Source organism: Corapipo altera, unplaced genomic scaffold (genome assembly GCF_003945725.1).
Source record: "Corapipo altera isolate COAL_440 unplaced genomic scaffold, ASM394572v1 68, whole genome shotgun sequence".
Classification (NCBI taxonomy): domain Eukaryota; kingdom Metazoa; phylum Chordata; class Aves; order Passeriformes; family Pipridae; genus Corapipo; species Corapipo altera.
In genome coordinates, this window is record NW_020884919.1 from 1,399,954 (window position 1) to 1,424,049 (window position 24,096).

Genomic DNA, 24,096 nt, shown 5'->3' on the forward strand with positions numbered 1-24,096 from the left:
GAGCGCCCGCGGCCCCCGCGCTGCCGCGGCCGGCGAGGCCGGAGCGCCCCGGCCGACCATGGGGATCCTCTTCACCAGGATATGGAGGCTCTTCAACCACCAGGGTGAGCGCGGGGTGCCGGGGGTGGCTGAGGGTGGCTGGGGAGACCCGCTCCGGGAATTTGGGGGTTTAACTCTTTTTTTTTTTCCCCCCTGCTCTCAGTCCCCCCAGTGCTCGTTCCTGACAGCCGCTGTTACATTATTAATGTGTGCCGAAGGAATACGGCCGGGTTGCGTCGTGGCGAGTAGTTTCGGCTTATAGGCAGGAGTGTGGTTTGAAGTGGTAAACCTCGATATCTGGCTCGTTTATCGAGTAAATGCTATTTATAGCTTTAGTTGTGGCTGCCCCTGGATCCCTGGAAGTGTCCCAGGCCAGGTTGGACGGGGCTTGGAGCAGCCTGGGCTGGTGGAAGGTGTCCCTGCCCATGGCAGGGGTGGGACGGGATGATCCATAATTTCCCTTCCCGAACCATCCCGTGAGTCTGTGATTTGTAACACCTGTGTCCTTAGAGTAAGGTGCTCATCAGAGTTGTCACTTTAGCTATAAAACACTTCTTTCCGTGTTCTTCAGGCCCCTGAAATTCGATTTTGGCGGAGTTTCACACCTGCAGGTTCAATGTCCCATTTATGTCCCCGTTAACACTTAGTGCAAATACAACAAAATGTTTTTGTAGCATCCAGACCTTCTGATCCAGCTGATTCCCAAACATTTCCTATGCTGGCATAGCATCACAAAAGTTCCTAAAAGTTATGTGGGGTCAGGTAAGCAGAGACTTCTACGGTACCGTGGAGTTATGCAAAGTTACTAAAACTGGAGTTTGTATCGGGTGGCACACGAGACAACTCTACAAAACCCCACAATATTGGCAAAGTCAAACTCAAGAAAACCCCACTCACCCGACCCCTGTCCCCTCCCTCTCCCCTGGGGTAAATCAGTGTGAGTGTACATTGATCTCAGTGTTTATAATGGCTTTTTGTTGCCCTTGAGGACCAGTGGGCAAGGGGGGAAGAAAGCCCCCTCTCACAGGGCTTTCACTTTGAATAGTCCTGGTTGTTTGTGCAGTAAAAGTTGTGTAACAGGGCTGGGAGCTGGCTGTGCTCACCCATGCTGGAAATCCTAAGTTTGGATGTGCTCAACAGCAGCTGTGGAGTTCCCAGTCGGTTTGGTGATAAGGAGAGTAATAATTGATTTGGGCATGGGGCTCCAGAGCGTCAGAGGAGGTTTGTGTAGCACCCAAAACTCCACTGGGTGAGTGTGTCCTGTCAGATGTCCATGGGCAAATCTGTCCTCTGGGTTCCAGAGCTGCTGGAAGGGAAGGAGGGCACTGAGGGCACAGGGGGATCTCCCTCCCTGCTCACAGGTGCAGCTCAGCCTGGTTGTGTGTTTTGCTTGCAAAAGCTGCTTTTTTAACTTGCCAAGAGATCAAGATAGTGCCATGGCAAAGGGAAAGTGAACATTTACCACGTGGGATTGCTGTAGGAGCTTGGGAGAGGATTCCAGTGGGACGTGGCTTTGGCAGTTTAGAGGAGGGAACATCCCCGTGTGATCTCAGCAGTTGTTCCTGCAGAGGGGGATGAGTTTCCAGCCCCTTCCCTGCTGGGAGCAGCAGCTCCCCACACAGTCTGAACAGCTGGAGCTGGGCAGTGTGTGCTTGGGGAGCCAGTGGGAAACGTGGCACTAAGGTCTCACACACAGCTGATGTCACGGTAATGAATGAAGTGACTTATTAGTGCTGTTGTCATTTCAGAGCACAAAGTGATCATTGTGGGCCTGGACAATGCAGGGAAAACCACCATTCTGTACCAATTGTGAGTATGACCCTCTGTGTGTGTGGGGGGGGAATTTTGGGGTGTTCCCAGGTGTGTGTTGGGCATGTTGCTGCTTCCCTGGGTGGCTTTACTCACAGCTGGCAGGGGGTGGTGAGAGGTTGGAAGGGTCTCTGCTCTGCCTGGTCTGTGAGTGAGGTTCTGTGCAGGTGCTGTCACCACACACTCACCTGTGCTGTCACCACACGTGGCCTTGGCTCTTTGCCAGCTCTGTAAAATAGGATTGGGGTGAGTGTTGGCCACGGGACAAGTGTTGCCAAACTGATCCTTTGCACAGATTTAAATACCAGACAAATTGCTCTGTGAGTGGCTGAGCACCTCTCCCTGCCATGACTCGTGTGCTGGGATGTCCGTCTGTGGCTGGGGATGAAGGGGGAGGGCTGATCCCAGGATGGAGCCAGGACCACATCTCCTGCTGTCCTGCACCCTCTGCCTTTACCAGTGGCTTTGGCTGGTGTTTGCCTTGCCCCAGCCTTGCCCCTGCTGTACAAGAGGCTCATAGGAGCTCTCTATCTCAGATCCTGAGCTGCAGTTTGATAAGAGGGTACACGTTTGTGCACAGAAGCTCCTGGGTGGCACAAGCAGCTCAAGGTCTGTGTTGGGAACAGATTGGCCCTTTCCCACGTGAAGTGTTGCCGAGGCAGCACCAGGAATAATTCCTGGTGAGAGATGTGGCCCTGCTGCTCCAGCCCTGCATTGAAAATGTGCTTTCTGGCAACGTTTGGGGTTTGTCACGTTCTGACCTGCTTCTGCCTTTCCAAAACGTGGCACTGGTGCAGCACCTCCAGCTGCTCCTGCCCTCACACTGCAGGCAGAGGGAAAGGATGGGGCTGGGATTTATCTAGTGGGTGAGATGGTTTAGAAAGCACAGATAGAGTGAAGGGTATTTTTTAATACAGCTCAGGGCTGTCCTGGTGCATTTACTGCTGTGACTTTCCACTTCCTCACAGATGTCTCTCAGTTCTTCCCCTTATTTCTGCAGTTTCAGTGTTTTATTTTCCCTTTCAGACAGTGGATCTTTGTGTGTCCTGTTCCTTTATACCCAGTTTAGCTCCACAGGACTTTCCCATGTCTCTTCTGGTATCCCCCTTCCCTCTTTGCTCTGTTCCTCCTGCCTGACCCCTCCTTAGCCCTCCCCCATCTCTGCACATCCCATTTTCCCTCTTACAGACACTTTGTTCCTTCCTGTTCTGTGCTCAGATCTCCCTCCCCTCAGTGGGAGTTTGTGATCAGAAAAGGTGTTAGAAATGGTGTTACCCCACCTGTCCTGCTGCAAACTGGGAGATGCCAGCAGCTGGAATGGGAAAGGCTGTGGGTTCAGTCAAGGAAAGGGGATCATAAGTCCCTTCCAAGCTTTGAAAGAACTCTGCTGAAACCCGGTTCTAAATATGAAATCAGCCCCAGGCATCATTGTTATCCTTCATTTGATTTTAGGGTCCTCCCAGTCCTTCTCCTTCTCTCCAATATTTGCCTTCAAGTGTGTGTGGTGAGCAGGTTTCCTGTTAAATGCTGTGAGACACTGGATAACTGGGATTCCTAACTGGGATTCCATTCCAGAACGCTGGACCATCCCTTTAGCTCCCTGGCTCCCAGTGTCCTCTTCAGGAAATATTCCAGCACCTTACAAGTCTCAAATTGCTGTCACTGTAACCAAAACCTCTGATGAAACTTTAAAAACCTCATATGTAATGACAAAATACATCAAGAGTATCAGAAGAAACAAATAATTAAATTCCTAGAAAATTGGTTTGCTTTGAAACCGCTGTTAAATTTTTTGCCTGTTAAAGTGGAGTTTAAATGGTTTGAACCTCAGGAGTATCCAGAGCACACATTTGGTTATTTGGTGTGAAGCTGGTGGTCTCAGTGACAAAGTTACACCCAGGATCTCCAAGCAATATATTTGGAATATTTAATGACTGGATGTCTCCAAAAAGTTGTGTTTTGGACTGTGCTGGAGGGGGAAGTTTGGGCATAAAGCAACTGGGTTGTGGATAAAATCTGTTTTCAGTGGCCTGCCCTGGAAGGAGAGTGGGATGTAGTGGATGTGGTGTGTCAGCAGGGCTGGATGAGGAGCTCTTGTTTTCCTGAAACCTTGGGAATCTTGTGGCTTAACCACGTTCTTGGAGCAAAACAACTGCTCTGTCCCACGTGTGCCAAGATGGGCCTGGAGAAGGAAGAAGCTGTGAGCTCCAAACAGCTTCTGAGGGGGAAATTCCCCCAGCTTTCTGTTGTAATGGATTATAGCACAGTCGTATTCAGGAGTGTGCTCTCAGCTCTCTAATTTGATTGTTCCACAGCTCAGTGAGTTATTTTATTGCTGGTTTGATTTGGTTTTATGCGCCTCCCCCCCTCGCCCCTTGTCTGGGACGGTGTCTGTGATTCCCCCCTGAGCTGGGAACGCCCTCCAGGGGTGGGATTTCTGGAATTAGGCCGGTGTGGGGGTGCTGGTGGTGACTGCAGTGTCCCTGTTCCCCGGGCAGCTCCATGAACGAGGTTGTCCACACGTCCCCCACCATCGGGAGCAACGTGGAGGAGATCGTGGTGAACAATACGCGCTTCCTCATGTGGGACATCGGGGGACAGGAGTCCCTGCGCTCCTCCTGGAACACCTACTACACCAACACCGAGGTGGGGCCCTCCCAGGGGCAGGGAATGCCCTCTTGGGGCAGGGAATGCCCTCCCGGGGCAGGGAATGCCCTCCCGGGGCAGGGAATGCCCTCTTGGGGCAGGGAATGCCCTCCCTGGGCAGGGAATGCCCTGGCACAAATCCTGTTGGTGGGGATTTCACTCTGGGATTGCGCAGCCCCATGTTGACAGTTCCTCCCTCATTGTCCGTGACCACTCCCTCCAAAACCTGTCCGACCCCTCAGGAATAAGGAGGAGACTCCAAAAGTTTTCCCCCAAGACTTTGGGATCCCATCATCACTTTACTTCATCACCCCAAAGAGTTTTCAGAAATCTTCAGCAGTGAAGTTGCAGCACATATAAATATATATATATATATATACATTTTATCAAGCACATAACTTGATAAAAATAATGCTTCAAATCAAGGTCTCCTGTGTGCTGTCAAATATGGTTTCAATACAGTTATCTTCTATAAATTATATTTATCTGTGGTTAAATACAATTCTTACAATAATTGCCTTTGTTCTCCTGTGCTTCCCTGTGAGATGTTGTGACCTCTTCCAGGTCCTTTCCAGCCTAAAGGATTCTGTGACATTTATCTGCATGTGGGCTCTTTGACTTTTTGAATCCCTATTTGCCTGTTAGTTTTAGAACCAGAGAAAGAAAGCTGATAACAGTTTATGTTTTTAAGGCTGCAGCAAATGATTTGAGGGATCTCTGTGGGGCCTCAGTTGTGCCAGGCAAGGAGCAACCCCAGACCTGGGATTACAGAGAATTTCCTCACTTTCAGTATGAATTTTTTCCCTTAAAAATGGAGAACAGAAAGTCCCAAGTTGTGTCAGAGCTGCCTTTGTCCCCAAACCACAGCACAAGCTGTGGGAACCACCCCAGGGCTGGGGGACTCCCCACTGGGGCTGAGGGGAGAGGGTGGGATAGGGGTGATAATCCAGCTGGATAATGGGATGGGAGCAGGGGCCTGGGCAGGACCCAGGAACATTTGGCCACGCAGAAGGGGTTTGTTCTCTAATAACTTCAATTTTTGCAGTTTGTGATAGTTGTGGTGGACAGCACAGACAGAGAGAGGATCTCTGTGACTAAGGAAGAACTGTATAAAATGTTGGCACATGAGGTGAGTAAACCCTGGGTCTTTAATATATTTATTTTAATATTTATCTGTGTGATACGTGTTAAGGGAAGCAGGTTTCCACCCTGCACTGTCTTTTGTGAAACTCCCAATAAATTGTAAATTGATCCTAAATTTGTCAGACTCCTTCAGGGAAACAGCACTTGGCACCTGTCTGGTTCTGTGGTGTTTATACCTCAATCCATGTTAATCTCTGAATTAGATCCTTTAAAAAAACCCCTTGTTTCCTGCAATAAACCAATCACTTTTTTGATAACTTGGGGGTTGCCTGATGTTCTGTTTTCAGTGAAATAATGACATGTTTTATGGCAACCAGGTGTAAAACTGGAGGAACAGGCAGCCCATGGCCATCCATTGCTCTGTGTTTGGAATTACAGGGGAGAGTGGAAGCTGCTAAATTGCAAAGTCCTTGTTTAAACCTGAGCTCTGTGTCAGGTCTAAACCTGAGCTCTCTGGCTCTGAGCCATAAATCCTGATGTCTAAGCCAGGCAGTACCTGTGGCACGACCTGAATGCAAACTGGATCAGTGTGTGTGTGTGTGTGAGGTGATGCTGAGCTTCCAAATTTAAGTGTCAGAGTAAAAAAATCTGCATGAAAATGATGGCATTACATCCCAAAATATGGCACCTATATTTAAGCTACAGCCACAGTCCCTGGGCTGCAGGAAGGGCAAAGCCCTGCCTATGGATTTCCTTGGAGAAAAAAAACAGTGCCTTGAATTTATCTTTTATTTTTTTTTTTTTTTTGGGGTTTTTTATTTTTTTTTTTTATTTTTTTGATGTTCAACTTGTAGTCAATCAAGTAAATTCTAATCTGCATCTTCTGTTTCCTAACAAAGGAAGATGCAGAAGTTGTTAATTCAAATTTGCCATGAGGAAAGTGCAGAATTCCAGGCTGCAGGAGCCCTTGCTCCGTGTTGGGATGTGATTCCTGACCCACCCCCCAGTGAATGTGCCCATTGTTGTCCAGCAGGATGTTTCCAGGCTGTTTGGAGAGAACAGCAATACCTACAGGCCGAAAGGAAACTCAAATATTTATTTTAAATGGCTTTTCTTTGCTCCTGGAAATCTTTCCTTTCTGCCCAGGGGTTCCATTGAGCTCCTGTTGAGGCAAAATTGAGTTTCCCAGGTTGGTTCCAAGTATTTTCTGGACCAGGTGGCGGTTTGGGAATTAATTTTGCTGCCTGTAAACATCAGTGTGCCCGACAGGCAGTTAATGCCTGAGTTGGCTTGGCTTCCTGGGAACACCTTTTTGCTTTCCAAGGGAGACATTTTCCATAATAACCCCTGCACTGGTGTAATTCCAAGCAGTTGGAGGCCAAACAAGCTTTTCCACAGAGTCCCTGTTCCCAAATTCAGTGCTGCACAGGGATACAGGTGCTCTGATCCTCCTGGAGCACAGCAGAACGTTGTGCTGAGTTTTGCACATCATCCATGGCAAAGCCTGGATGTTTGGGCTGCTGGCTCAAAGGGTTTCCTGCCCTTCCATGTCCCCCTGCAGCAGTTTTCCTGCAGGATTTTTGGATGGGGCTCAGGGTTCTCTTTGATATCACATCATTTGCCTCCAGGGGCTGCTTTGTCATCATCTTCTCTTCTCCTCTCTCTCCCCAGGACTTGAAAAAAGCAGGTTTGCTGATCTTTGCAAACAAGCAGGATGTGAAGGAGTGCATGACAGTGGCTGAGATCTCCCAGTTCCTGAAGCTCACTTCCATTAAGGATCACCAGTGGCACATTCAGGCCTGCTGTGCTCTAACTGGAGAGGGGTAAGAGGGGTTCCTGGCTCTGGAGTTATTTGGGGGGGTTATTCTAGTGTTTGGTTTTAACACACATTCCTCCCCTCTCAGTAACAATCCCAGAATAATAATCCCAGAATCCCAGATGGGATGGAAGGGACCTTAAAGATCATCTTGTCCCACCCCCTGCCATGGGCAGGGACACCTCCCAGTATCCCACGTTGCTCCAACCTGGCCTTGGACACTTCCAGGGATGGGGCAGCCACAGCTTCTCTGGGAATTTCATTCCAGGGCCTCCCCACTTAATAATCCTGACACTTATTTTGGGCTCAGGACACACTGACTTAGGATCAGTATGGTCAGAAAATCAAATTTTACATCAAATCCACGGTCTCACCTCACAGAGATAAAACTGTGTGTGAACTGGGCTTAATGAGAGCCCAGTGGGAATGACCTGGAATCTGTTCTGGTTTATTAAGAGTAATCCCAGTTAGAGAGACCTTCATGTCCTGAAGTGCCAGGATCTGAGGTGTCTCACTCCAAAACAGGGTGTAGGGAACGCCACACTTGGCGTGGATAGTTCCTGGAAATGATTCATGGGAAGAATTTCAGCTGATGCCGTGGAATTACCTTTGGAGTTCCTCTCAGAAGTGCATGAATCCCTTAACCATTGTCCCTTCTGTTCACAGGCTGTGCCAAGGACTGGAGTGGATGATGTCAAGACTTAAGATCAGATGATTTTTGGTGCCCTCTTTGCACAGACATTGCTCCAGGGGAGCTGTTCCCCGGCAGAGGCGGTGGGGTGGATGTATTTATACTGAACTGATTGCAACTGTATTTTCTACATAGCTGCCCACACACAGTGTACAGGAAGGAGGACCATTCCCAGAGGGAAAGGTGCAGCCCTGGCTCCAGTTTGGTTTGGTTTCCTGGGAGGATCCGTTTCAAAGCTGTGACCAACCTTTAGAAGCTGCAGCCCCTCGGGACAGTCCAGCCTTGGGCGTGGGGAAGATGAAGCAAGAGGAAAGGAGCTTTTAATTTAGAGTTTTATTATCCCATTGTAGCCCTCTCTAGTGGAAGATGTTGGCTTCATTATTCCAGTTAAATCAGCAACAAATCACTGGCTTAGGTATCAACTCCTCCAGTATTTTTAAGGTTACCGATGTTACAAATGCAACCCTATTTTCCTGTATGTGAACTGTACATATTTGTGTATATTTATACCTCAACTTTAGTTCCTTGCAATCCGTTCAGAGCAGTGTGTGACTCTCAATCAGCCTGTTGGCAGCAGCACCAACGTGGGACGTGGCCACGGCCTCGTGTCCCAGGGCTCTCCCTCTGTGTCCACCAGACCTTGGCTCCCACAGCTGGACAGACAGACCCTCCCTTCAGCCCATGGCTGCTTTTCCACGGGATGTTTTGGGTAGGGAGGAGGCTGGAATGGGTTGGGGCACACGTGGATTGAGATTTGAATGACAGTGTTGGCCAAATTTGCCTGAGAGTTTAAAAGGAGGTGGGTTTTCCTTTCCTGTTGCAGTTGTTGTTTGGGTGATGCTGCAGGTGCACGTCCTGCCCACTGCTCTCCTTTGCTGGTTGGTTGATTCAGGTCTAAAAGTACCTTCAGCTGTCAAAAAGGGAAAAATGTCTTTTTTTTTTTTATAAACCAAAGAGGAGGCACAAAAGTGTGTTTGACAGTCCCACTGGAGTCATACAAGTCACACTCTAATGAAGTGTTTTTCAGAGGAAAAACTCTTTGCTACATAAATGTGCAGATATATCAATAGGGAACTGGATGGGGACAAAACATGACACTACTTCGAAGGCTCTAAGTGACCCACACGAGTTCCAGGTGAAAACAGAACTCCCTGCATGGTCCCCAGAGCACTTTTGGAACACTAGGATGACCTTTCCTTGCTGTAGCACCTGGTGGGATGCCTGTCCCGTGCAGGAGGTGTCCAGAATTCCCATTTTAGAGGCTGGAGGCAGTTGGGATGGTGGTCTGACATGTCAGGGCTGTGGGGAGTGCACGTGGCCTTAATCACAGGCTCTTCTGTTGGGGAGGTGTGGGGAGGGCAGCAGAACGAAACCAACCTGTGCTTCAGGTGTCCTTCCCTTCCTGAGGAGGATGGAAAAGGCATTTTACAGAAAAAGCTCAGTTTGAACTTTTTAAGGTGCTTCTCTCTGGGATAATCTGGCTGGTGGTGCTCCTGCCTCCCTGGGAGCACGTGGATCCCCCCGGGGAAAGGGAAGGGAGGCAGCCTCAAAAATCTGTCTTTAACAAAGGCAGGGAAAGAATTGACCTTTTTAATCTATTTTTTTGGTATCTCTGAGGCTCCCTGGCCGGGGGATGTGCTGTCTCTGTTAAACATTAAGGTGTACATGCATATACCCATAGTGCATGCACATAGATCTTGGTATTTAACTGGTGTATTGCAAACTGTATCAATGTTTGAAGAATTAACAATTTCCTGCAGAGGCTCTCTCTGTCTCTCTGACAGTATCTACAAGCAACGAGCTCCGTGCACACACATGGAATGGAACTGTACATTTTCTAGTCTGGAAAACAAAAAAAAAAAAAAAGAAAAAAAAAAAAGAAAAAGCAGACTTTGCTTCTAAACCCAAGTGTTTGGTTTGTGAGTCTTTGCTTTGATCCCTCCGAGGTGTTAAACGCTGACAGCTCCAGGCTCGTTCACTCAGGCTGGGGGTTGGTTGTTAAGAAAAGGAGTTGTTGTTAATGAGAGGGCAGTGATGGAGCTGTATTGGGGTATTTGCTGCTCGTTTGGACCTTTGTAGCATTTCTGTGTCCGTGCAACGAAGGTGTGTGGTGGTTTCTCCAGGTGTGGGTTGTGTTTGACCAGACATTGTGTGTTTACACAGGGCTTATCTTGGGTTTGCTCTTCCCCTCTCTTGGCCACTTCCACTTTCGTGGTTGCCCTCCCCTGGGGCTCAGGAGCAGCCCCCGAGGAGCTGGAGGTCCCTGCACACCCAGCCTGGCTGCTGAACGGTGTCTTTGGTGCCCTGAGGGGTTTATAACCCAATATTTGAGCTGTTTTCTGTGTGGGGGGACAGTGAAAACAAGCCAGCCTTAACCCAGCTCCAACCAAGGTGTGCCATGGCATGTGTAGCCACGAGTTTTGTGTCTCTTCTGTATTTTTGGGGGCAGATGTGGCCACAACTCAGAGGTGCCTGATGTTCACTGACACATCCTGTGCCTGCAGCTTGTCCAGGGCTTGGCACTCCCAGCTGGGCTTTAGAAGCTGATTTTCAGTCGGGGGGGGTGGTGGGGGTTGTCACCCCATTGCCAACAATTCCAAACCCCCCTGGAATGGTTTCTGTGATGGTGCTTTGAAGTTCACGTGTGGGAAGTTAAAAATGTTTCAGTCCCCAAGAAGAGCAGCCAAACTTTTGATCTCTCAGACCCTTTGTGGCTGAGCTTCTTGTTTACAGCTTTTTCTTTTCCCTTCCCTGCAGGACAATTCCCGTTTTTCTCCCAGCTTTGTCCATAGAAAAACAAGGGAACTTTGCATCAGTGCTGCTCCCAGCTCCACTTGGGGATTGTTGGGAATTGTTGGATTGTCTTACCCTGAGCTGTGACCTTGGTTGTGTTTGACCCTCGGTGTTGTGCTGCCTTGGCTTCCAGCTTTGCCTTTGTTCTCTGTGCAATTCCTTCTAAGGATATGGAATTCTTCCTTAGGATATTCTACAGAGGAGGGAGAGGCCTTAAAAACTGGTTATTGAAGTTTATGCTGCAGAGTGGCATTTTAGGAGCAAAAAAAATCGCATTAAGCCCTTTTTCAATAATACTTAAAATGTTTCTCTTGGTTTAGCAGGTAATAAATTTGGTCAGTGGTCTCTGGAATCTGAAAGTTACCCAGGCCTTTAATTGTGAGGAGAGGTGGAATATAGAGTTGGAAAATGTGAGCAGGGGTCTCCCAAGCTTCACTTGTTAATCTTTTTCCTTTCAGGGAGGCTGAGGAGCTGCTCCCCTGTGGGGTGTAGGGGGAGTGTGTGAGCAGTAAATGGACCTGACAGGCCCCTTCCACAGCCTCTGCAGCTCGAGTGCCTAAAACTAATTCCACAATCCCGGTTTTCCTCCTGTGCTACAACTTCCATTTCCTTAGAATAGAAATATATCTATAGAAGCATCTCAGAGTGTGGAAACAAGTGGGTTTGCCCTCCCCACACAGCAGTTCTGAGGTGATTTGTGATGATTTTGTTACCATTCTCCCCTCCATCCCAAGTGCTCTCCGTTGATCAGGCATCACCCAGCCCGCTTTGGGATGGGAAAGATGGGATTTGTCCTTGTTTCAGGGTGCTTGGCTGGGATTCCTGTTTAAATAACTCAGTCCAGGAATCCTTGGCCTTGGAACCTCCTGGTGGAAGTGGCTCCTTCCTCTCTGGCTGGTGGGATGTTCACTTTGGCACTGGAATTAGGGCTGAAAAGCCATTTGGAGCTCGTTGGGATGAGTGGGATTGAAGCCAGTGCTGCATCCCTGGGCAGGGCAGGGCCATCCCAGAGGCACAGAGATGGGACTAAGGAAGGAAAATGTTGGAATTACAGATGTGACTGGAGTCTGTTGTTGCAGTGAGTGCATTAAATGGATAAAAATGGCAAATTACAAGGGGCTGCCACTGTGACTTTTTACATCCTGTGTTGGAATCACAAGCAGAAATTCCCTTCTTGCCTTACAAGTGGTTCATTTTTATCTTGGATTGGAGCTTTATCCACAGTGCAGTGAGTCCTGCACCACCCTCAGCCTCTGAAGGTGGATTTGGGGTGAGTAAGGACCGAGCTGGGAGGGGTTTTTAAGCTTTTCCTCTTTGTAACTGTAGAAAACTTGGCTGAGAGTGAACGAAGGCAGAAAATGCTGCTTTCCCTGGGAGGCTGGGAGTGGTTCTTTGTGCATCATCAGCTCAGTGTCACCTTGTGTGAATCCTTCCTGAAGGAAAGGATTGGTGGTGAAACCACCAGGGAGGGTGGGAGAGGGGGCCAAGAAAAGAGGGATTGTCTTGGAGAGGCTAAAAAATAACCAAACAAACCAGCTCAGGGTGAGCATGTCCGTGGGTAAGAAATAAAACTGGGGGTGTACGACAGAGGATCCAGTTTAACTCTGTCCATGTGATGTTCCCATGAATGTTTTTGACACATTTCTTTCCAAGTTCTTCTCCAAACCCTGGAATCCTGCAGCCCCAGGGCTCAGCTCCGAGCCTGCGTTGGAGGGAACCGACCAAGGACTGGCTCCAGTTCCACCCTCCAGCACTAAACCTGCAATTCCTGGAGTATGAACTTCCCAGGTGACTCTCCCAACGCTGTCATTGCCTCCTCCTGCCTGGCTGTTGTTTACAAATGCCAAGTCACATCCCTGTGTGTCCACGTGGATCACCTGGACGGGGTCAGGTTCCCTGGGATCCCTTGGACTTTGTACTTCCCTTTGTCTCCTTTCTGAAAGAAATGTGGCTGATGCTGAGACTGCAATAAAATCTCATTCCAGAACGTGTGAAATTATGGCTTCAGATTAATCCTGACACTTTGGAGGGCTGGAAGTTCCCAGCTGGAGCACTGGAGTCTGAACTCACGCTTGGATATTGAAGTAATTCAGCTAAAACATTTTATAAAGCTATTTATTATAATAAATTTAAACCATGATTCCATTAAGCTACTTCCCCCCCCCCCCCCCCCCGTAATTTTATCAGGACATTCCTTGAATTGCTGCCCCTTTACCTCTTTCTGTCTCTTAAAATCTGGTTTTTGTGGAGCTGAAGGGAACTCATCCCGTTGTTTTGATTCTTGTTGGAGTGGAACAAACACAAATTTGGTCTGGATTTGGGGTGGGGAGCTCTGTGCCATCCTATATATGCATTTATAGGTGATGTCAGAACGGCTAATTCTTTAAAACCTACCAGTATTTATGATTTTTGAGGTGAAATCACTTGTCAGAACGTGCCTGTGTGCTTTAAACCTTGTGTGTGCATGAGTTGCAGTGAAGCTTCTCAGGCAAATATATGATTTCTGACCGAGATTTTGGGGCTGTTTGGGGTGAAATGTGTTGCCCTGCCAAACCTGGGAGAGGGGGGGCTTGTTTGGGGAGGGTTGTTAGGGACAAGTTTGGTGATCAGTCTGTGCAGAATGGGAATTAAAATGAGTGTGAAATGCTGTTTTCCTGTCGAAAATGCTGAATCCCGGGGCTGTGAGATGGGAATAGGGAGGAGGGGCACATGGGGGGTACTGGGGAGTCTCGAGGGGTTACAGGGAACTTCTTGGAAAGCAAAACCCACGGAGCCAAGGCTGGGTTTAAAGATTACATGGACCTGGATGAGCTTTAAGGTCTCTCCCAACCCCACCCACTCTGGGATTCCATGGTTCTCCTGGGATGTCTTTGCTGGTGGGTGAAGGAATGTTCCTTTTCCTCGGAACTCGGTTATTCCTTGGCTTTGCTACAACTTCCCTGAGAACTGCCCTTGGTTTCCCTTTGACTCCAGTAAAATGCAAGGTGGTTCAAAAAGAAGCCACCACCATCACACATTATTTTTGTGTGATTTAGCCCAGGGTTCCTCTGAACTGGGCATTCCTTAGGCTTTTACCTGTGGGGCACGGAACTGTCAAGAGACTTTTTAACACAAAATGTTGCTTTTTGGCTTTTTTTTCTCCACTGTGTAAGTCAGACTGCTGTGTTCTCCCTCATTGTTGCTTCTTTAATTGATACAGCACTTTCTTGATCCTGTTTACCACTTTTTAAATGACAGGTTATGTTGTTACTCTCTATTTGCGTTGATTTATTCTCTCTGAAAATGGGTTTATTTTAATATGAGGTCGAATTAGGTGCAAAACTACAGAATGGTCGACAACATTGACAGTAGTCAATAGAGTTAATTCTTGTTATTAATTTTTCAGTTCCAGTTTGCTTTTTGCCTTCATTCTTCAGAACTAGAAGGCTTTTTTCTCCTTCAAATATAAATATGTGTGCATGTACATATATGTAGGCAACTTTTGGGGTCGTGCAAAGAGATGCAGATCTCTGGGAACAATGAGAACTAAACTTTCTTTTACACTAAGTTTAAACTATTTTTTTAAAAAGATATAAAGATTCAGCGTAAATGTTGAAGAGGGAGGGCCTTGTCCTGTTGAATCCTGTCATTATTTACCCGGGTTATGGCTTTGAAACCTGAATTCATGGCATTGGAATGTGCTGCCCAGGGAAGGGGTGGATTCTCCATCCCTGGAGGTTTTTAAGATGAGACTGGATGTGGCATCAGTGCCATGGGCTGGGAACCACGGTGGTTGGACTTGATGATCTCGGAGGTCCCTTCCAACCCAGCTGATTCTCTGACTCTGTGATATCAGAGGAACAGCTAAACCAAACTGTTGGTATCAAGCTGGCCAGGGAATTCCTTCAGGATCTGCCATGCCTGGGATGCCAAAGGTGCTGCAGGGAACAGGCTGAGCTGATGAAAGAAGGGAAGTCTTGACCCACGGTGTGACTCGATGGTCCTCGTGAGTCCCTTCCACCTCAGGATATGAAGCTCCTGCTCCCTTTAGGGAGGCCAGATGGGGGCAGGATCCTCCTTTTTATCAGCAAATACTTCACACTAAAAGCTCTTTATCCCCGGGAATTTTGCTGTATCCAAGGGGCTCAGTCAGTCCTGGGATCTGTCAGGGGGATGGAAGCCCTGTGGCCTTTTTATGGCAACATCTTATTTATTAGTCTACAACATTCCCAGCTGAAACCAGCCATGGCAGACTGGGACCAGTGGAGGTTCTTGTGGATGGAAGGAGGATCCTGGGTCAAGGGCACTACTGGAGTCAGGATTTGGGTTTTTCTGTTCAGAATTTGAGGTGAGATCCTGTTCGTGCTGGAGCTTTTGCAGCTGATTTTAGAAGCTCCTGGGTTTTGCTGCAGAGCTGGAGCTCAATGGATTTCAGCTGGCTCTGTGTTCCTAAAGCAGAGGTGGTGGAATCCCAGAATGGTTTGAGTCAGAAGGGACCTTAAAGATCCTCTTATTCCACCCATGGGAAAGGGGCTTATCCCTGTCCAGTCCCTCCTGTGCCACTCCTGTTTTTGCAACCATCATCTCTCCTCTAACCCGGCAGCTGAACGTGCTGCTCAAAACCCCTCTTAGCCCAAATCACCGTGAGGGAGTAATTCAATGATCTGTTGGGCAGACCAGTAACCCCTGAAAGTTAATTTTTTGTCTCAGGATGAGCTTTTAGCTCAGACATTCACAGCGATTCCACGGGGTTTTCCGTGGTGCCTGCACTGCCTAGGACAGCCTGTCATTACTCTTGCCTTAGTCTGTGTCGCTTCTGCTTTTTAACAACAGTCCTTCCTCAGCAAACCTGCCACTGCCACCTTTGCTGCTGTTTTTCCACAGCCGGTTTCATTATGGGAACGACTCCCTTTCACACCTGCAAACGATTTACTCGCTTTGCAAAACAAAGCCAAATGGGACGAACAAAAACATTTGTTGCTCGGAAACCTGTGGGTCGACAACGCGCTTCTGCGAGAGTTTTTTGATCTTCAGTTGTAGTTTTCAGCAAAGATGTTCTTGCCAGGGAATTTCCAGCACGGAAAGTGTTTCAACTCGGTGGAACCCGATCAGCGCTGAATGTTCAGATTGGGAAAGGAATTATTAAAAATTAATTAAGCCAACACAAAGGAGCACAGGCTGAGAACGTGATCAGGATCTGTCACGAGACGTTCCCAAATTGAAGGTAAGTTGTCTCCTTCCCTGAAAACCAGCGTGTTCCATGAGCATCTTCCCTGGGAGACATGGGGGGGGGGTGGCCTTGCTGAAGGCTCAGGGCATCTCTGCCACAGCCAGGGTGATTCTGCAGCTGTTTCTGTCCCTCCACCCTCATTAAGTCGCTTTATAAAAAGCCCCATGAAGTCACCAGGAGTTCAGCCTCCCCTGGAATTGTTTTCAAAAGAAACGAGCTGAAAGTCTGCCAGACTCTCTGAAATTAGAACTATTTAATGAATTGAGTAAAGTTTCTTGCTCCTTGATCCCCTATTGCAGAGAAAAGGTGCATTAAAAGCCTGAGTTATTTTTGACAGGAATGGGAAAATGTGGAGATATCTGTGTGTGAGACTGAGCCCCTGTGGGAGTGAGGAGGGACTGGGGGCTTGGGGGGCATCTCTGCCCTGGGCAGGGACACCTTCCACCAGCCCAGGTTGCTCAACCTGGCCTTGGACACTTCCAGGGATCCAGGGGCAGCCACAGCTTCTCTGGGCAACCTGTGCCAGGGCCTCCCCACCCTCCCAGCCAGCAATTCCTTCCCAATATCCCATCTCTCCCTGCCCTCTGGCAGTGGGAAGCCATTCCCTGTGTCCTGTCCCTCCATCCCTTGTCCCCAGTCCCTCTCCAGCTCTCCTGGAGCCCCTTTAGGCCCTGCAAGGGGCTCTCAGCTCTCCCTGGAGCCTTCTCTTCTCCAGGGGAACACCCCCAGCTCTCCCAGCCTGGCTCCAGAGCAGAGGGGCTCGAGGAGTCCTTGGAGTGAGTTATCCAGGTAAGATCCCTGTTCATGCCACTGGTGGGATCACTTCAGTTTGCAGAAGTCTCCTGAGCTCCTGCAGGTCACACCACTGAGGATGTTGCTCCTAGGACAGCATAGCACGATGGCAAAGGAGACTGGGGATGTTATTTGTGATGGTATCATTCCCCATTGTCATTAAACGTCCCTTTATTGCCATTAAATGTCCCTTAATTGCCTTCAGCAGCCGGCTCTCTCATTGTCTGGGGCCGTGGGAGCCGCTGCAGATTCCCGAGGGCTGCTGGGGCTGTTAATAATAGTGCCGAGGAGAGTTGCTCCCGGTGGCCGCTGTGTCGGTGCCCTTTGTGCTGTGTCAGTGACCTTTCTCGGAGCGTTCTGCCCCTGGGAACTGCTGCTGCAAGGTATTCCTGGCCACAGCTAGAGGGGAGCCTTAATATTTCATGGGCTGCTGCAGGTGGTATTTCAGGATATGAGACACCACTCCAGCCATGCAAGGCTGGAATGTGGAGCACGTTGCAATGTCCAGCCCGGTTTTACAGTTGGAACCTTTCACAGAAATATGTTCCTTTTAAATGGGCAGAGTAAAAGAAATTAAAAAAAAAAAAAAAGTCTCAGACCCAGGTTGCAGTTAAAGGCTGTGACACCAAAATCTGGGTGTGGGAACTTTAGGTCCACTGCTTGGCATCCTGCAGGATGAGAGGGCAAACGGTGCAGGAACTGTGTATTGGTGGGAAGATTTAGTTATGCTGGGTTTTCTTGAGTAGATTCTTGATCTAAATCCTGACCTGCTTTCACAGCAGCTTTTGTGATCTTTGGACAAGCTGGTGTCAGTCAGGAATTGCACGTTTGCTTTTCCCCTGACTGCAGGAACTGCAGGGAAGTCAGAGGGGTCCAGAGGCACAGCATGAGGCCATTTTACTAGAAGCTCCAAATAAACCCTGCAGTAATTTGAAAACCCTTGGAAGGGAGAAGACTGATAGTTCTTCTTTTGCCCAAGAAAAGTGAAAGGGAGTGTTACTTCAATCACTTAATTCCTATTCAGAGTTTGTTCTGGGCTCCTCAGGACAAGAAAGGCAGGGAGAGGGTCCAGCAGAGGCCACAGAGATGATGAGGGTCTGGAGCATCTCTGTGGTGAGGAGAGACTGAAGGAGCTGGGCCTGGTTAGTCTGGAGAAGGGAGGACTGAGAGGGGATCTCATCAAGGCATATAAATGACTCCAAGGGGTGCCCAGAGGGTGATGCCAGACTTTTCAGTGGTGCCCAGTGACAGGACGAGGAGCAGTGGCCATAAACTAAACCATGGTAAGTTCCACCTCTACAGGAGGAAGAACTTCTTTCCATGAGGGTGGCAGAGCCCTGGAACAGCTGCCCAGGGAGGGTGTGGAGCCTGGAAACTGGACTCACCTGGGTGTGTTCCTGCATCACCTGCTCCAGGTCACTCTGCCTTGGCAGGAGGTTGGACTGGGTGGTCCCTCTTCCAACCCTAACAAGATTCTCTGGTTCTGTTTCCTTTTGGGAAGAAAGCAGGTCCTTGGGCAAAAAAAGGCATGGAGGGCTAAGTAGTGAATATTTGATGTCTTCCCCCTGTTCTCACCTGGGGCACGAATATTCTTCAGCAACATCAGGGCAGTTTTTGAATGGAAAAAGGCAGCGGATCTGGTTGCAGAATTAAGGTGATGCACTGGTTGTGGTTTCAAAGGGCATGTTCAGCCCTGTCCCTTCATCCCAGAGGATTTACAGCAGGGAATGGCTCCGTGTTACAGCTGTGTTAATCCATCCCTTTGTTGGGGTGATGTGGAAAGTTGGCAGAGCTGTACAGTGCCACGTGAGACCTCCCTGCTGCCAAGCTTTGTTAGAAATGTGAGCACTTATGAGGTGCCCTGAGGGTGGTCTGGAATAGAAAGGAACTTGGAGTGGCTTCTGGTTTCCCAATAAATTGTTTCAGCTCAGATCCATAAAAAAACAACTGCTCCAAATTCCCTGCAAGGCTCAGCTGAGTTCAGGGAGAAGGATGCAGGTCTAGGGAAACTTGTAGGTTTGGAAAGTCGAGGCATGTTCTAAAAATATGAAGGTTTATTTATCTTACAAACAGCAGGAAGGAGAAGAGATTTGAGATGAACTTCACCTTCCTTTCCTAGTTTCTACTAACTTCAATTCTTGTTCCAAAACCTGAAGATTTTGAGTTGCAGATGAGAGCTGGGTGCTGTATCTCAGCTTCCCACGTCAGCTCCCATTGGGAATTTGGATCAAGACAATCAGAGCTGGCTTTGAATTTTTGAGGACCCTTCCTTTGGTGTATCTCCTGTTCTGCCCAGTGCCTGTGTCAAACTCCTGCTGCTGTCCTGGGAACATTGGTGGGGGAGATAAATAAGGCTGTTTGACATCATCCTGTTGGTAAATATTTTCTTTTGGGATTCTCAAAGGACCTAAGTAAAGCACAGGGGAGGCTGTGACAGAGCTGTCATGTGAGGGGAACGACCCTTCGTGCCAATGGCCACACTGAATATCCTGTGTCAATACAGGGGATCTTTTACTGGGATTTTAATACTTAAATATTAACCTCATTTTTAGGTTTCTACAACTAACTGGAGTCAGGTTGAGGTGCATTTCTTCATGTGATTTCTCTTTGCTCCATCATATCTCATAGTGAAAAAAAATTCAAAAATATTCGGCATCTTGTTCCTGTTCTTTTCAGTTTGGGTTTGTTTGGATTTCTTTTTCCCTCCTTGGAATCTTCTCTCGAGGATTCAGTCTTTGAAATATCCTGGTTGAACACTTTCCATACTAAAATCTTCAGTCCTATTATCTATATAACCCACATAATTTGATGAGTGAGGGGACAGTTCCTTCTCTGTCCAGAAACATGGGGAAGAAGCATGAAATGAATTTTGGTTTCATACCAATATTCCTTTAATCCTCCTCTTCCAGCACAGTCTTTTTGGCTCATGGCAGGAGAATAAGTGGTTGGTTTACACACCACGCAGATACTACCTTGTGCTGCTACTCACCCCATATCAACATGTCAGGGTCAAAAAATAGACCTGAAAATAAGACATGTAGGTGATTTAATCACAGCATTTTGATGGTGTTGCCTCCAAGATTATTATTTGTTATGATCTAATACTTTCTATTAATACTTTGAGAAAGAGGATAAGCAGCACTGAAGTAAAAAGTGGAATTCAGCTTTTATCTTATCCTAAAAAAACCTTTTCCTTCATAAACCAAGGCCCAATCCCTGACAAGGCCTGATTTGATTCAGAATAAAAAAAAACGGCTTAACATCCTTCCGGCTGTAAAGGGAGGACTCAGGGAAATGTATACATGTATATGTATGTTTAATTCAAATACAACCCCTTTCACTGTCTAACCAAGCCCTTTCACTGCATATTTTTTTGGCAAACATGCCTTTTTTGGTAAAAATACTCCCCGCAGTGTTTCTATCCGTGAGACCAAAACGGGCAGCGAAGCCTCGCAGTTGGGAATGGCAAAAAGAAGGAGAAGGAACGTACTGAGGGTGGGTTAAAAATAGACACAGTGACACAAATATGTATTTAAATGTCCTTTTTCAATGCTAAAATGCTTGTTAAGTCCAGGAGGTTACCTCAGGAGGTTAAATATAGCACCTGTGATGCCAGGATGTTGGTCCATCATGCCTTGAGAGGTTACTGCTGGATAAGGAGGACTGACCGAACTCAAGATTTAAATGACTTAAGCACAAGAAAATATTTTCTGCTTTCAAACTGGGGGTGATTGAAATGCAGAGCAGCATCTCCCTCTGCCTTAGTCATCCTGCAGCTTTCTGTCTTTTCAGCTCAGAACTGCTGAGCACGTGGATATTTGTGGAGCGTGGATAAAGTCTGGCCTGGTGAGTTAACCTGGATCAGAGCTGCCACGTTCTCACCTACAGCAGGAGTTTTCCTAATGATTTGGGAATATTTGTCCCCCAGAAAGCCAAGTTCCTATTCTCAGAGCAAAGACAAAGGTTGGGCTTGATGATCCTGGAGGTCTTTTCCAGCCTGAATGATTTTATGGTTCTGCGAACGTTCCATCGAACAAATCTGAGTCAGACAGAAATTTCCCCAACAAAGCAACTTAAAAAAGAAAATACATGAAAGGAATGTTATTAACCATTAGCATTCCTTTTACCTCATACACGTTTGGGGTGGTGGAGTCCCCACCCCTAGAGGTGTCCAAGTGAACGTGGCCCTCAGTGCTCTGGGCTGGGGGACAAGGTGGGCATTGGGCACAGGGGGGACTTCCATGGGCTGAGAGGGCTTTTCCAACCTCAGGGATTCTGGGATTCTCCTTCCCCATGCAACACTTGCAACATATTTCAGTTATGGTATTTATGATGTTTCAATTATGATGTTTCACTTAGTCCTGAAAGTGAATGATATGAAATGTATTAATGAGCATTAATAGTTTATTTCTGCAGTGCAGACCAATGTATAGACATATGTGAAGATACATGTGCATGTCCTCAGGTGTTATATTTACATATATATAAATATAAAAATAACTTATATATAGGTAGGTGTGCAAAGATCCATTGATCAGGATGTGTTATATGTAGACAGAACAAGTGAACACTAAATTTTTCACCTATAAATGGCAATTGTGGACTGGAGCAGAAACCACAGAAAGTGTAGTGAGGTTTGGGTTTGATTTGGTGGCTTTTCCAGTTTCAAGATTTTCTGGCAGCCTCAAGTGACCCAAGAGCACCTTCCTCGCCCTTTGTGTTCAGACATCAGAACAAAAATCTTATATTCATCCCAACTTCTCATTTCCCTAATAATGCTGTCAGTTCTTAAAGCCCATCTGTAATTCTGGTGGGTTATTCCATGCTCTTTTCCAGCCCTGGACTGTGCTGCTGAAGATCTGCCGTGTTTCACACCAAAACCAGCTGCTTTTCAGTGGCAGGAAAAGTGGTGCTGGCATCCTGCATATAATTTTGGCCTTGTTCAGTGTCTTTCTAAATAAGATTTATCAACCAGCAGTGTAAAATAGGCTGAAGGTGATGCTCCAGTAACTGAGGGATAAATTTATTGCAGGAACTTCTACGATGTGAGCTGGAAATGGCAATAATGAATTACATGTTCAAGAAGAAAAATTGGCCCTTCGCTCCATGAAGGTTTGTTTTGCTAATGAAGATGTCACTTTTTGCATCCAATTAACTGAGAAGCAGCACTTTGGAGAAAAATTGAGCCTGGGAGTTATTTCTGGAATGCACACCCAGAGGATTTGGGTCAGAGAGCAGCAGGTCGAGCTGACAGCGCCCTCGAGAGACTCCACCAACATGTATTAATTTCTGGACATCTTCAAAAGATGTAAGAAACCTTTAAAAAAACAGAAATCAGATAAAAAGGGGAAGGGTTGCCTAGGAAAGCAAAATGTGGAGTAATTGAGAGCCTAAGGAGAAAGGGAAGGGTCTGCAGCTCTGTGCAGAGCATTAAATACTTGGCAGTAGGGAATGAGAGATGATATTTCACCTGGATATAAATATGAACTTCTGGAAAGAGTTAAGGAAAAAGAAGATGCCTCCCAAGGGCCCCATACAGTTATTTATTGAATTATTTATTTATTGAATTATGTGACCTAGTATATGGAAAGGGATCATTGTTGATACTGGCTTTGAAATGCACCTCCTTGAAGAACCAAAGTCAGTCCTATATTGTCAGTCCACTGGGTGACCTGAGAGGCCACTTCTCTTATCATCACCCTGGTTCTGCTCCATCCATCACGTCATTCCTGACCTTCCAAACTGCTCTGTGCACCAGGGTTGCTCCCCTGTCACTCAATCTGTTTATCAAGTATTCTTAGTCTTCCTCACCAGGTGTTTGGTCGATGGCAGGTTGGCCATGAGTCAGCAGTGCCTGGTAGCCAGGAGGGACATCCGTGTCCTGGGGGACACCACTGGGTGAGGGAGGGAATTGTCCCGCTCTGCCCTGCCCTGGGGTGGCCTCACCTGCAATGTTGGGGCAGTTTGGGGGGACACAGTGTTGTAAGGAAGGTATTGAGCCTTTAGAGGGTGTCCAAAGGAGGCAAGGAGGATGGGGAAGCGCCTTGATTTGAAGCTGTGTGAGGACAGAAATTCTTTACAGAGAGGGTAATCAGCCATTGGAATGGGCTGCCCAGGGAGGTGGTGGATTCTCCATCCCTGGAGGTTTTTAAGACAAGACTGGATGTGGCATCAGTGCCATGGGCTGGGAACCACAGTGGGGTTGGATCAAGGGTTGGACGTGATGATCTCAGAGGTCCCTTCCAACCCAGCTGATTTTATGATTCTATGACACTGAGGGCACTTGGAGTGTTCAGCTGGAGAAGAGGAGACTGAGGGGAGACCTCAGTGCAGTTCCACCTTCCTGGGGGTGGGGGGGGGGGCAGAGGAGGGGCAGGGACTGAACTCTGCTCTGTGGGACCAGGGACAGCAACCAGGGAATGGCTGGAGCTGTGTCAGGGCAGGGTCAGGTTGGATCCCACGAAAAGATTCTTCCCCCAGAGGGTGTTGGGCACTGCCCAGGCTCCCCAGGGCAGTGGGCACAGCCCCAAGGCTGCCAGAGCTCCAGGAGGGTTTGGATGATCCTCTGGGGCACAGGGTGGGACTCTTGGGTCTGTCCTGTGCAGGGCTGAGGGCTGGACTGGATGGTCCTTGTGGGTCCCTTCCAGCTCAGCATGTTCTGTGATTCTGTGGGTTTGACTGTTCATTGGGTTCCTTGCAGGTTTTTCCATGCAAGTAGCACTTTTTCCGTGTTCCTGGGTCCGTGTCTTCAACTATGAAACATTTCATAAGTGATAAAAATATTGACATGTGATTTGCATCGAGTTGACAAAGGTGAACTTACAAGGTGGAATTAAAGATGTATTTATACAGAAAATTTAGTTCTCAGTCCAGACTCCTTGCTCTGAAGTTCAGGGATTCTTGAATTGGGGCAGTTTTGATTCAGGTACAATTCAGGAATGAAATAAATCCAAATTCCTTGTTATTATCAACTCTGAAGGAAGAAAACACCTGTGTTTTTTCTACTGGAGTGTTCTCTTGGTCTGCTGGGGGGTCCGTTTCAACAGAGACCTAGAGAAGCCAGGCCAGACTCCGGTGTGTTTTGGTTTCCTCAGGAGCACCGAGGTGCTCCGCTCCCTTTCCATCCATGCTGCTGGGAACAGGTGGCTGCTCCGGGGTCACCAAGTATATTTAGGGCTGAAACTGGAGCGGGCTGGAGCTGGATTGGCCGTGCTGGCC

At 47.7% G+C, this 24,096-nt stretch overlaps 1 protein-coding gene across 1 annotated transcript; it reads left to right on the forward strand.

Annotated features, from left to right (window-relative positions):
- Positions 1 to 6: 6 nt before the first annotated feature.
- ARL5A (ADP ribosylation factor like GTPase 5A) lies at positions 7 to 12,869 on the forward strand. Its single transcript, XM_027656257.1, has 6 exons — positions 7 to 104; positions 1,788 to 1,848; positions 4,347 to 4,494; positions 5,540 to 5,623; positions 7,249 to 7,400; positions 8,060 to 12,869. Exons 1-6 carry the CDS (start codon positions 59 to 61, stop codon positions 8,106 to 8,108), a joined length of 540 nt encoding a protein of 179 aa, XP_027512058.1. The 5' UTR covers positions 7 to 58; the 3' UTR covers positions 8,109 to 12,869.
- Positions 12,870 to 24,096: the final 11,227 nt, after the last annotated feature.